The sequence below is a fragment of the Gastrolobium bilobum genome, unplaced genomic scaffold (genome assembly GCF_033153095.1).
Source record: "Gastrolobium bilobum isolate Gb01-03AN ecotype WA unplaced genomic scaffold, APGP_CSIRO_Gbil_v1 utg7803, whole genome shotgun sequence".
NCBI lineage: Eukaryota > Viridiplantae > Streptophyta > Magnoliopsida > Fabales > Fabaceae > Gastrolobium > Gastrolobium bilobum.
The window spans coordinates 390,821-405,520 of record NW_026898482.1 but is presented as its reverse complement, the minus strand read 5'-3'; the positions used below and the strand labels follow the sequence as shown (position 1 = coordinate 405,520).

The 14,700-nt window shown below is 32.3% G+C and overlaps 1 protein-coding gene across 2 annotated transcripts; it reads left to right on the top strand.

Annotated features, from left to right (window-relative positions):
- Positions 1–4,515: 4,515 nt before the first annotated feature.
- LOC133316688 (uncharacterized) lies at positions 4,516–6,247 on the top strand. Of its 2 annotated transcripts, none has more exons than XM_061518467.1 (2): positions 4,516–4,665; positions 4,930–6,247. In XM_061518467.1, the coding sequence occupies exon 2, from the start codon at positions 4,939–4,941 to the stop codon at positions 5,629–5,631; it is 693 nt and encodes a 230-aa protein (XP_061374451.1). In that variant the 5' UTR covers positions 4,516–4,665; positions 4,930–4,938; the 3' UTR covers positions 5,632–6,247. The 2 variants fall into 2 exon arrangements, with proteins under 2 accessions (XP_061374451.1, XP_061374450.1); XM_061518466.1 differs by having other exon boundaries at positions 4,519–4,665; positions 4,891–6,246.
- The last annotated feature ends 8,453 nt before the right edge of the window (positions 6,248–14,700 follow it).

Genomic DNA, 14,700 nt, shown 5'->3' with positions numbered 1-14,700 from the left:
ACGTTCCGACACACATTTTTGACACACAGTCAACTTTTTCTGACACGCTGTCAACGACACGCATCTGACACTTTTTTTAAGAACTAAATTTAATTTTATTGACTAAATATAAAAAAATAATTTATAAATCAATTTTTTTCTGTTAAGAAATTTGACATGAAAAATTAATAAGGTACGAAAAATTATTTTTGTTTATATTTATGTTATAAAATTTGAATATTTGATTGGTTATATAACTTATTATGAGCTGTTATATGTACGAAATATAAATTATATTGTATATATTAAAAATATTATTTAATAATAAAACGTGTCGAAATATAACATTTTTTAGAATTAATGTGTCGGCGTGTCGCTTTGTGTCGTGTCCCGTGTCAGTGTCGGTGCAATATATGTCTTGCTATCAACTCGTCAAAAAATGAGTCAGACTGCCACTCCACGTTTGGCGGGTGGGGCGGGCTGAGTCCGTTTTGCCGGTCATACATGTGAGGGTGGTTGGTGAAAGTAGTGGTGGGGTGGCGACACCGACACTGACAGGTGACAATTGTGTTGGCTAATTGACTGCAGTGAGATGGTGGTAGTAGTGGTGGTAATGGTAGTAGCGACAACAATGGTGGTGGCTGGTGGCGATAGTGGGTGGTAGAGGTGGCTGATTGCCTGCAACGACAACAATGGCGGTTGATCGGTGATAAGGGTTGACCCTCATGTGCCCAGTAACGTTCGTAGGGTAAGAGCATAGGACTATATTTGGAATAAGAGGATGTAACATGTGTTATCCTGTCATATTCATTCATATCCCGAGTCTCCTCTGGGGATAACTTATCTTATTATGGACATGATAAGATAAGCCAATAGGTTATCATATCTTGTTGTTTAATCAAACAATGGATATTATAAGATATGCTTTCATATCCTTATAATCCTTTCCATCAAACGACTCTTTTAAGGGGTGTTTGTTTCAGGATTTTGGTAAACAATCCTGGGGAAGTGTTGCCTGCAATCTGATTAAACCACGTTTGGTTCCCCGAATTTTTAAAATTTATCCAACTATCATTGTTTCCTATCTAAGTTGAATTATACGTGATTTCTTGAAAATTTACTGTTACAGAATGCTTTTTGGATGGTGGTATTATGTGTAAAAACCGGATAAGTTGCAAAATTGACAAAAGTGGTAATAATTGGTGACCGTAATACCCCTCCCTCGCACATGACCATAGTACGTCCAAATAGGCACAAAAGTGGAGACGGAGTCAAGAAAGCCAGATGAGCGTGGATGGCTGGTCAGGTAATTAATGTTCAAGAATGAAATTTTTTGAGTCATGTTTGTGGATCTCAACTGACAAATTCATCAATGTTCAAGGGCAATGTTTAAAAGGATAGTTTCGTAAATTGAGAATAGTTTCCCATCATTATTTTATATTCAACTAAACACACTCTTCACGAATTTCACTTAATTTTTCCGGTAAAATTTTACTCAATCAAACAACTTTTTTTACCTTTTCCTACCAAACTCAGTTTCCAACCATTTTTCTATCAATTACATTTTTCTAGTATTCAAAAAATTTCTCCTCAACCAAACGCCCCTTTAGTTATTTCTATTTACCTTGATTTTGATTTGATGTTTTCTGATAAAATTAGGGTTGTTTGAAACCCATCGAGTCTCAATAACCTTTTGTTTTGTCAGAATAAGGTAGCATGGCAGCCTGGTTCTAATAGGGGATGTTAAACAAAAATTAAAAATGAAAAAGAAAGAAAGAAGTCAATGATACCGATGACAAAATGGTAAACGAAAGGAAAAATAAATTATTATTTTCGTTGTGTTATTTTTTTGTTTTCTTTTATGGGTTCAAGTTTTCTCATGTTGTAGGATAGTAGGAGAGAAAAAAAGTAGAGAGAAGTTAAATGTGGGTCCCATCTTTTATATTAAAAAAGAAAAGAAAATTAATTGGCACGGAAAACGAATTTGTGTAGGAAAAAATGTTACTCTCATGTAGCATGAGAGTATTATTTCCCTTCTTTTATTATGTAACGTTAATAAAAACAAAAACAAAATATTACAGACGTTGTCGGTGAGACGGCTCTATTAAATATTTTGATATAATTTTCTAGGATCTGGATCCTCTAATTTGAAAATTCACATGACCATGTAATATGGAGAATCATAATCATACAAAAGTGAATCAATAGTAAAAAAAGAGGAGAGAGAAAAAATGACAAAATAGGTAGTTACGAAATCATAACCGTTGATTTACCTTTGTATGGTTATGATCTTCTCACATGACCATATCATATTTTTTTAGCACATTAGAGGATTCATTTCCAATTTTCTTATACATTGTCGGTGACAAATATGTTTATTTCTAGTCTTAATTTATTGTAGGACCACTGCGAAAATGAAAAAGACTTGCAACATATTCTAGTGGCAATTTGTGTTTTCGATTTTTGAAACTATTAAATATTATTTCGGTGATGTACGACAATACATATTAAATCTCTAAAAATCTCCTGATTGATTAAGATATATATACATACATGATCCTGTTACTAGCAAATCTAGCTAGAGACCTAATTTTTTTTATCAAATTTTGCTTCATCATAGTCATTAAGTATAGTATTACAACTAATACTTCGCCAATTAGTAAGTTGATATGCTAATCAGTTACACTTACATTTAGTTAAGTTAGCTTCAAGCATTACAAACATGTGTATAAATACCCTCATAAGTTAATTCAAAGTTTACCTTTAATTTTTCTCATAAAAATTTCTTTCAATGTGGTGTAAGGAGAGACCAATCATCGCTGCAACTCTAAATCATCATCTCAATTTCAGTGGTGGAGTGAGATGGGGTTAGATCGCCTTTTTTACTTTTCTAACTATGGCGTGTCCTGATGAGCGATGAGATCACGGTATGATGTTCATACAATGCATTATGTGTCCATAGATATACATATCTTTTTTAATCGCAATCAGATTCTTCAGACTTGTAAGACGAAAATTGGGCCTCGGGACCAAGGCTGAGGTACTAGCATTGGCATTTATTATTTATTGGAGCTGACTTCACTCTTGTGTTTATACTTTATAATGTTTAGGTGACTGACTCCATAGTGAATTATGGACGTAATGTGAATTCATGTCGGCCATTGATGACATTGCAACAAGAATAGGAAAACGATGTGATAAATTAAAAAACTAGTGGGCGCGTCATGGTCTTTTTGGAGGGAAAGAGATTAAAATTTTACATCACATTCCCTTTAAACATCATATAATCCAATACATTCTCATATAATGTCTGGTTTTAAAGTAATAATACCGATTTGCCAAGATGCTTAACGCATTGACTTGGTCTTTCATGGAGTGGAAGCAGTTCTCTCCCATCCAGCTGGCACGCAATGCCTGGTACACTACCCAAAGACTACAAATCTACAATGAAGTCTTCACTTTCAAGTTTCAACAATCCATATGCTATCTATGATGATATTAACTTTTTTTTTTTTTTGGTATCCTATGATGATATTAACTTTAATTCACTTGTGTATTTTATTATTATGACTTAAGAGTTTTGTTATATTACTTTAATTATTAATTTGTTTGAGACTTGTGAATGTTTGTTTAGACACGTTATGTTACTTTTCAACTCATTTGAAACTTATTTTGATTTTAGTTTACGACTTTATTATGATGTGTAATAAATTTCAGATTCCATATTTATGTATATATTTTAGGTGTGATGTCAATATAAAATCTGCTATATAGTTAATCCTATGTGTGATAAGATATTCACCAATCAAAATATAATTTAAAACTATAAATATATGCACATCATAAACTAAATTACTATATTAACAATACTCTTATAATTTTAGTAGGTAATTTTTATTTATTTTTTACGTTTGTTGAATCCACGGATTCAACCTAGCTATCTTAACTTAAGTTCTTAACTCACCGTAAGAAGGTTTAGTTGGGTTAAAGAAAAAATTATCTCAAACCAACCCAACCAATTATTTTTAACAGTGGGTTGGGCCTAAAATAATCCTAAACCAAACCGAACTCATAGACAAAAGTAGTGTCACCATACTTATTAGATGGATTTTGACTTCTAGGTTCACAGCTTGAAAGGAAATTTAGATAAAACTTAATATCTATCTGTATTTAAGAATAAGAAAATTATTTTATGAAAGGTACTTAAAATCTATATTTTTATTTAAAAATATATATAATTCAATTATAATAATTTTTTGACATATTTTTAATTAAAAAATAAAAAATGCAAGCCTTGATATTATTTAATAATTGCAATGTGCTAATTGCACTTCTGGGGCCTGGCCTTGATCCATATGACGCTGAGGCCTATAACTGTCCGGAAATGAAACACGGTTCGGACTAATGAGTAGCGTCGAACCACTGTTTGGTCCTTAAAGAAAACGGGCCGATTCGCACAAACACGTTTTTTTGTAGAAACAAAGAAAGAAAAGACTATCTCCAAAAATATTAAAAAGAAAAAAAAGAAAAAGAAAAGAAAAGTCGTAGGCGAGTGGCCAAGAATATGAGAAAAAACCTGGAAACTTCCACAAGGTCTTCGGTGTCAACCAAATTTAGGGCTTTGCACGGAGGATTTACTTTTCCAATTGTCTTTCCCTGCCAAATTGTCTCTCCCTCAACAGAATCGTAAGTTCTTCTCTCAGATTTCTATTTTATTATAAATTCATGTTTATTGTTTTCTACGTTGATGTTCTGCGATGATATATCCCTATCTTTTATCGTCAAATCTTTTCTTATTTTGTTTTCCCTTGCTACTTTCAATCGCTAGATTTATCCGTTGTTTATTTGTTGGTGATGATGATGCGATATTGCTTATGATGCCTTTTTTTTTTATTTGGATGTAAATTGTAGGGTTTCGAATTGGAGTTGATTTTGTTTGGTGCATCTCAGGTTAGAAAAATGGCGAGTGGTTTTGGGGAATCAATTAGAGCGTCTTCTCCGAGTCCATCTTGCTCGGGGAATAGTCCCAACGATGCTGGTGATTTCGAATGCAACATATGCTTCGATTTAGCTCAAGACCCAGTGATCACTTTGTGTGGTCATTTGTTCTGTTGGCCATGCCTTTATAGGTGGCTTCATCATCACTCCCATTCTCAAGAGTGCCCCGTTTGCAAGGCCCTCGTGCAGGAAGAGAAATTGGTTCCACTTTATGGGAGGGGTAAAACACAGACTGATCCAAGGACCAAATCATATCCTGGAATGGAGATCCCTCACCGTCCTTCGGGGCAGAGGCCCCAAACGGCGCCTCCTCCTCCTCCTCCTGAAGCCAATCCATTTGGGAATTATGGGTTTGGACTTATGGGAGGTTTCATTCCCATGGCAACTGCCAGGATTGGGAACTTCACGCTTTCCACTGCTTTTGGTGGTTTTATACCATCTCTGCTCAACATTCACTTCCACGGGTTTCAGGATGCCACTGTCTATGGGACAACGTCTGGATATCCCTTTGGGATGAATGCGTTTCATGGAGGGAACCCGCGAGTTTTTCCACACGCAACTGGTCAAGTGCAGCGGCAGGAGGACAATGTTCTGAAGAATCTGCTTTTGTTGATTGGATTTCTTGTCCTTCTTACAGTTGTTTTTGTGTGGTGAAAAATCATTTTGCATTGAGCTTGCATTACAGTGATTTTATTTTTGCCATCTTCTAAAGGGGTAATTTGTCTGTAAATATTTTAGCTGAGTTCAAGAGGGAATTGTATGCTTGAGAATGCTGCTTTTGGCTCTTTATCAACTGTACTATAAGAATCTGCAGTGAACTTGAATGCTGTCTGTTTGGCTCTTTATCATTTACCAGTTTCTTTGCTGTCTTGTAATAACCTCTCTTTCTCTGTGTTCCTATACTTGATCTTAAAATCATCGGTTGTCAGGCTCACAAAAATAGCTGATTTCAAGTGTGTATGATTGGTAGCTTAACCGTGCTGTTTCGGGTTCATTAGCAGCACAAAAGTTTTGGTATGTAGGACCGTTTGTGTCTCATTTTTTGGAGAGTTATTGTGATTGATAGCTGCAAATTAGCAATGTTTTTTGTTTCCGTTCTTCACCGCAAATTGGAGGGTGCGGTTTCAGAAAAATTGAAGCTCTAGGATGTCAAAAAGGTTCTTGATGGAGGTATATTACTATATTTACATGTTTTCTAGGTCTAATTTGGATTCCACTGAGACACACTGAAACATCTAGTGTGATGTAGCTAGCTTTACCCTTAGAATATTTACAGATCAATATAAATAGAAGCTTTAATGCTGGAGTCAATTCCTTTATCTCTTTCCGCTTCTTTATGGAGATAATCTGCTTTGAATTTGAGTAATGACAACAAAATTCTTATCACATATTTTCTGTTATTCTATTGGTATATTTGTGTAAGCTTTCACTCTTGGAAGCCTAGATAGATGTAAGTAACTAAGTAAGGATTATGACATGAAGGGCATTGTTACAATAAATTTATGGGTGTGGTAGTCAGGCTGAATGTTGATAATTTTACAATTAATATTTGAAAGTCTATTAACTATAGTTAGATTCTAATAATTAATGATAGCTTACTCTATATCCCATATTTTGGGGAGAAAAAACTTATGGATTATAGAATAATACCCACATCTGAAATGTGAGTGCTTAGAAGTCCTTTAAAACGTATGCGATTGTCTAGAATTCAAACTTTTTGAGTTCAGTTTTCAAGTTACTAATAACGACTAGTATATGAGGTTCTTCAAATTGTTGCTCAATCTGTCGCCTATGAGTGGAAGACAGTCTGCTATTCTAATTTAGTTTATGGTATTTTTTGTTTGTTTTCTCAGTAGAATACAGATCAGATTGGTATTCTCTGTAGTTTTTTAAAGTCAACCTAGAAAATAGTTGTTTTATAAGACAAAAGAATTGTGAATAAATAGGTTTGAATATGGAGGCGTGATATTTGAATGTTTAAGATGCATTAAAAATAAAATAAAATATCAGTTGTGAATATTCAAATATTATGATAATATGTTTATTTTCCGTTAATAGTATTAAACTGAATTAGATAAAGGAACGAATTTATTAAAAATTTAAACAGACTAAATTGATAAAGTTACTCCTCCATACGAACTTAGTTAATAATGAATGTATTTTAAAATACTAAGAGCTCGTTTGTATTGGCTTTTTAAGAAAGTATTTTTTATCACTTCCTTATTTTAAAAGTACTTTATATAAAAGTTACAGCTATTTAGATTTTTAAAAAAAATATTTGACTTTTGACTTCTGTTTTTTTTAAAAGTTAAAATTTTTAGCTTCCGAAAAAGAAAGTTTTTGACATTTTTTATGACTTCTGTTTTTTTTAAAGCAGGCATTCAAACAAATTTTTTTCGAGAAGTGGTTTTTTTTCCTAAAAAAAAGCAGTTTTTTTAAAAAAAAAATGTCCATCCAAACGGGCTCTATAGGAAATTGAATTCCTTTTTAAATAAAAAAAAAGTGTAGATGTGTAGTGGTGCAGGTAACATTTGATTGGCCATTACTTTTAGCTGCCTTCTCATAGTCATTTCTCAACAAAATATGTACATTTTTCGTATGCTTTATTTTTCACTATTCAATGTTACGGAGGGCCGGCTACCCGGGGGTGGTTGTGAGACAGATGCGAGGTGGATTTATTAATTTCTAGAATAAGTGTATGCTCGCATTTGTTTAATTTATTGGGAAAGTTTATATTTTAAACTTTTTTTAATTGGGTGATAAATTATTTCAAATACTGGAAAAGATAATCTAAATATATATATATTGCACAGAAACTTTGAGAAAGAAAAATTGACTATAGAAGGGTGTGTTTGAATTAATTATGAAAAATTATTCCAATAAATATTTATATGTAAACAATTTTTCTATAATTAATTACAATAAACCAATTTTATATTTGAATAAGTTAAATGGAAAATGATTTTAAAATAATATTTTTTAAAAAAATATATTAGAAATTTTCTTTTTGTATAATAAATTACTAAAAGGTGTATACAATCACAATGGTTATAATCAATATGCTCAAAAGAAATCTCGTAAAAATAATACCTTCTTAGTATAAGATAAATTATACATTGATCATAATCAATTTAACCTTTTTTTTATCACTGCAGTAAACATTTTTTTTTTATAATTGGAGAAAAAAAAATTAATGTGCACTAAATCTATAGACATCAAACTATATTTAAAAAGAGGAAGAAGTCATTGACCTGATTCAAGGTTTAAATTATCTAATGGTTTTAAATTCGAAGTCATGTGAGGTTTCTTTGAACTTGCTGATAGATCGGGCCGAAAGATGCAGACACGAAACATGGGGGGAGGGGGAAAATTCGAAATGTTCTGGTAGGAATCAACTTGAAGGCAGATGGACAAGAAAGTCAATATTATTTATTAGGAACTTCGTCCAATTTATATCTCAATATACCAAACAAATGGTATTGGTCTTCCAGAGAGCTCCATAGAGTCAAGTTAAGTGTAAATACCAGGGAACTCCCTAAATTATTCCCGTCCTTTGCCATGTGAATTAGGATTTTGTAATTTTTATAAATTTTGTATTTTTTTTATATGTATGTAAAAAATGAGTAACTTTTAAATTAACTAACAAAGAGCAAATAAATTACAAATTTTATATTAAAAATTACATATTTGTATAAAGAGTTATGGTATTTATATTAAAAATTGAAAATTGATAAAATAATGTTATATCATCGAATTACGGAAGTGAACTCATGAAATCATTTAAAAATAAAAATGAAAAAGAACAAAATAATGGAAAATTAATTAAGCCTGGCGTCTTTTTTTAATTTGCGCATTAAGTCAAAATTAGACAGTAGAAGAATAGAAAGCGAATCATCCCAGCAACTCTTCGCCGTTGGAGAAATTAAACTCAGACGCTATACAAACATGCAGAGCAGCAGATAACGCGTTGTACGTATAATAAATACGAAAGTGCTTCAGAAAAAGGACAACTCAACATATAAAGGAGAGCTATGAATTATTGCACGACAAAGCAGCAAGGAAACAGGTCCAATATAGCGGCTCATAGGCAACTAATCAGCTATATATATCATAAGTATTAGAGAAATGAAAATAAACGGAAATAAATAGGTGAGCATATTAGGTAGTTTGTGTCGGTGATACATATTGAAAAACAGATACAAGTAAGCACATGCAATTTTTTTTAAAATAATTGTCTTAATATATCGCATAATAATGTTTATGAAGTTATTTCTTTTTTAAGATCGAGCACGACATATCCTTACATGTTTGATTCATTTCGTCGTTTATCTGCAACGGCAAGATTAGTTATGTGGTCTCTCCTAAAAAATTGTTTAACTGGAATTCAAACTTGTAGTTTTGCATATTAGGGGTCGAAAGTTGTTTATTACCTAAATTTATTCTGCACGAGAAGAATACATTTTGATAAACAAAAAGACGAAAATAAGAATTAGTGCCAGACTTTCAAGAGCAACTTTTTCTGTTTGTCTTATAACCTCGTTCATCATTGTGGTAAGTGGTTTAAAATAAAAGGACTTATATATGGTCCACATGAGGTTGACTTTCTCCTGTATGTGCTAAAACCTGTCGTATAATAACAAGCGAAAAATAGTTATAAAGCCAATATAAACCTCAAATCCGAAGCCAACCTAATAATTGGGAAAGGATTTGTCAGGGGTAGCACATGCTGCCATTGTTCCGAATAAGTTGCATCCATCAAACTTGAAAACATGGTGATAATAGAGCTACGTTATCGGTGTTGCTCTTAGAAGCATATTGATGAAACGGCATGTGAGCTACACATGCTACTAAATGATACATTTAGTTAGAATTTGAATCGTAATGTAGTGCTTTAAATGCAACTTGGAAGTCAGTTGTTGTATCTGATCCAGAAATGTAATCCCAGGGTTTTTAATCAATAATCTCGAATTTTAATATGGCTGCTTTGTCCTCCATTACTGTTTTTATTTTTCCTTTTAAGATGTTAAAATTATGATTTGAGAAAAAGTTATAAAAATCAAGTTTGGGTTTTTCATATGAAAATCCAAACATGATGTGAAAACCCAAACATGTTATTTCATCAATCATTACTCGAAAAAAATTAAGTATATATGCATAATCCTCTAAGAAATCACCTGGTACAAGTTTCAGTAAAATTTCACGTATAGATTTTTTGGGGGTTAAAAACTGTTGATTTTAAATTTAGAGTGCTTAGAATAACAAACTAATTTTAATAAATTAAATAAAGCTATTATATAGTTTATATTTTGGGTTGGGCGGCACTTTTCACGTTGTGAATACTGAACAGAGAGCAGCCAGATAAGAAACATAGGATAATGTTTTGATGCTTCTCTAGGTGAGTTTGTGCATTATCCATCCTTCAAGTCCAATAAATTTTCGTGTAAGGGGGCGTATTGAGATATATAAAACCATCGATATAACCTCACCCAACAGCTTAAGTTTTTGGATTAAAGTAATTCTTTACAGATGCGCTGATTAGAAAACAAAAATGTTAAATGTACTTGTAGATTTAAAAAAAAAGTAAACAATTAAAGTGGTAGAGTTAGTCTTTTGAGCGGTACTTCGAGGATAATATTGTTCGAGAAGGTTGTGTGAGAATGTCTTTAAATTATCCATTAAAAAAGTGTTAATTAAGAATTAGGTTATATATAAGCCAATTATTTGTATTGAAATGTTAAATATATTTTACAAACTTGGCACTCGGACAACTGAAACACCAAGTTGAAAGGATTTTATTCTGTATATATTATTCAACTTAGGCTCAATAAGTATTATGTTTGATAATTAAGGGGAAAATCTTAAATCCCTTTGGACTTTTGACAGCCACCATATATATAAAAAGGGTCTTCACCATCATTCGTTAATAAGCATAAGGTAACAATCCTAACTTACATAATATGACTATGACAGTTACTTGAGTATATATGAGTGTCTTGTAAGTCAGCGGTGGACCTAGGATTTTTTTTTTATGTTTGCATTCTTAGTTATGAAAAAGTTATTCATACATTCAGTTAGTCATGATATTCATAATTAGGAAAGTTACTCATACATTCGGTTAGCTATGATATTCTTGGGTGGAAGAGATGATAAAGAAACTTTGTGCTTAGCCAAACGAGCAATGAGGGACCCCAAGATCAAGTTGGTTGTGTACCACCTTTCTCCTAAAGAATACAATATAGACTTGGAGTGCATAAGAGATAATGAGGTGTTAGAAGGTATTAAGAAATCAGAGTATGGCTTGGAAAGTGTGAGTTATAGAAGAGTGACAGTAAATGATATACCAGAGACATCTAATATTCTACACAATATAGTAAATGAACATGACTTTTTTATAGTTGGAAGAAGGCATGACTTTTCCCTCAACTTTATGTCTGCAAGTGCAAACAATGGCACTCACGTGGGTCCGCCATTGTTGCAAGTGTACAATTCCCTCATTTCGCTGGAGCACAAGGAGGAAAATCTTGCCGCTGTCACCACCAGATCTACTCCAAAGAAGCTCAAGCACAACCACACATTATGATCAAGTACACATATTGTTCAATTTTAGTTACTGTTAATTTAAATTTAGTGTGCTCAAAAGAGCAAACCAAATTGAATGAATTAAATAAGGGGAAAATGTGTATTATTTTAAAGGATGTAAAGTTGTGTCATTTTAAATGAGAGAAAGAGATGGATTATGGAGAGAGTGGACAAATAAAATAGAGATGTGGGTTCCATCTCTTTGTGAGAATGAAATGACACAAGTTGTATCATTTGAAAGAACAAACATTTTTTTCAATAAATAAAACTATTATATAATTTATATTTGGGTTGGCTGGCCCTTTTCACGTTGTGAATACGGAACAGAGAGCACAGTTAAGAAACTTAGGAGTTAGGACAACGTTTTGATGCATTAGTAAGAAAACAAGAATGTTAAATGTACTTTTAGTTTAAAAAAGTAAAGTGTTAATTAAGAATTAGGCTATGCGTCAATTATTTGTATTAAAACGGATAATTGTTTAGGCCGTATTACTACTAAGTTATGTTTATATTTTATTCTGTTCTATATAAACCAGCTAATATTTGTCCCTTATCTTTAATGAAGCCACGACGTCTACCTGATAATTTAATTTTCTGAAAGATTCTCTTTGATAGTTTTCTAAGATAATGCACTCCTGAAGAAAAATAACATAAATTGGAGAAAATTTATGAAGATGATTTCAAGTCATGGATTGGTGATGGAAGCAGAAGAACGAAAGGATCAATATAGGTCACGATTGAGAACATGTCACTGTGGGGTCACTACCCTACCATATCTCTAGCTTGGACGTCCCTTTCCCTTTGAATTTAAACAACACCACAACACCTTTTTTCACCTCTCTTGTTTATTATTATTATTATTTCAGATGATATCTCTTGTTTAGGTGGCACCATTTTGGGTCCCCTCCTTCACGCAACATGGTTAGTCTTTGCAACTATTTTAGAGCCGGCCAATTAAATAAAGAAGTTGTCTTGGCTAAGTTTGTGAGCACAAATTTTGGGTAACTGAAGTCATCTGTGCGCTTGCAATAAATGAGTCCTTTAATTGTGTATCCCAGTTCCCCAATCAAAAGGGATTCTTTGGGATAGAACAAGATGGCACGCTTTGGCAAAAAAATTATCAAAATGTCACGTGAACACTAAAAATTTTTAAACTGTCACGCAGCATAGTGTAGCGAATTATGTATGCAAGTAATTCGCTACAAAGTGTAGCGAAATATGCCACGTCAGAATGCACAGAACCAAAAAGTGCCATGTGTCAGAATTGTTGAAATTTGCTACATAGGGTAGCGAATTTCAACAATTTTGACACATGACACTTTTTGGTTCTGACGTGGCATATTTTGCTACACTGTGTAGCGAATTACTGGCATGCATAATTCGCTACACTGTGTAGCGAATTATGTCGCGTGACAGTTTGGCAAAATTTACTATTAGCATGACAGTCGGGTAATTTTTTTGTCCAAACATGACAAAATGGTAGTGTCCCGGATTCTTTTCTTTTAACTCCTCAATCTTGACATTTACTTGAGTAATGCTACTCTTGTACAGTTTTTAACAGATATATGCTTACCGAAGGTAACTCGAGATCCTGGTTAATTTATTTAATGATTGGTAGGAAATAGTTATGATTCTAACTTAATCAATTGATTTTATCTGTGATTTTCGTGGTTATATATACATATAGCAATCGTAAAGTGATTTTCCTGCCAAAAATTGTTGGTTTGATATGCAAGTTATTATTATTAGTAAGTTAATATGCAAGTTATTTGTAAACACATTGCTGGAGCTTTCCGCATACATAAAATGGCTCAACAAATTAAATAAAGGGAATGGGGTTAAAAGGCTAAAGAGAGAAAAATATTCATATTAATAACAATATCAATATATCATGGAAGTGCAAATCAGTCCAATTTTTTTACTCGGATATACAAACTTTAGGGTTTGTGTGTTGTGTTTTTTTTTTTTTAAACTGTTTTGTAGGATAATTATGAAAATATATATATATATATATTTTTGTTTTAAAAGTTAAAAATCAAACAAAAAACAAAAATAACCCAGACATCTCTAAATTTGATTTTAAAAATAAAAAAAAAGTTACACTTTTTAATTTTTTTTTTTATAAAACAGTTTTTACCAAACAATTTTTTTTACTTTTTTATTTTTAAAAATAAAAAACTGGTTTATAAAACAGATATCAAACAAGCCCTTAATTTTTGTGTTTTTACTTTTAAGGTTTAGTACGGAGAAACTTCAATTGTCATTATTATCCTCGTAACATGTATAAGAAAATTTGAAAAGAAACGATGAAAAGTTATTTACCAATAAAAAAAAAAAAAGGATGAAAAGAAAATGGGGAACCAATCAAATAATAATAAAATGCCGTATATGGCATAATTTTTTGAAACTTGATGTGATAAAAGGTCATTAAAGTTATTATTATATTTGATTAAAGTCAAGCATGTACCGTATACAAGTACCACGGGCAGAACATAAATAATTAACAGCTCATAATATTGGCATCCAGAAAAAAGACGAACATGCTGTAAAAATTAATTCCGCATGGATCTTATGCTGAATGAGAAATACTGAAAATCATTGACTACACATAGAAGCAAGCTGTTTTTGAACCAAGTTTGGTTGAAAGCCACGCAGAGGAGGGAAATTTCATCGGTACTATGCTCGGTGGAATTTTTTTTAATATTTTAACCTATATTTTTTTTTGTATAATTTCTTGTAAGTTTCAAAAAAAATTCCCTTTTAGTATTGATATACTCCTTTTGATTGGAAAGGGAAATTGTTTTTCCATTTTAAACCATATTTTTTTATTTAATTCTTTATAAATTCTAAAATATTTCCTATTTTAGCATGGATAGCGGAGATGGCACAAGTAACCTCGCATTCGCACACCACCATCACCATCTGCTGATTCCTCAACATCCTTAAATGGTTTTAGATCAAACATTGGATCCATCTTGTATTTAATTATCACATATAAATCTAAACCTCTCTTTAGTCTTTTACTCTTTACCCATAGAGAGAGGCCATGGCATCCATGGCCACTAAACTCAACTATTCCTTCACCATCCTTTTTTTGTGTCTCTTCGTTCTCCATTCTACACAAGCCAAAGCCACTGCTCAACG

Excerpts from the sequence above, each read along its gene's own strand:
- LOC133316688 (XM_061518467.1), top strand. The coding sequence starts at position 4,939 with ATGGCGAGTGGTTTTGGGGAATCAATTAGAGCGTCTTCTCCGAGTCCA.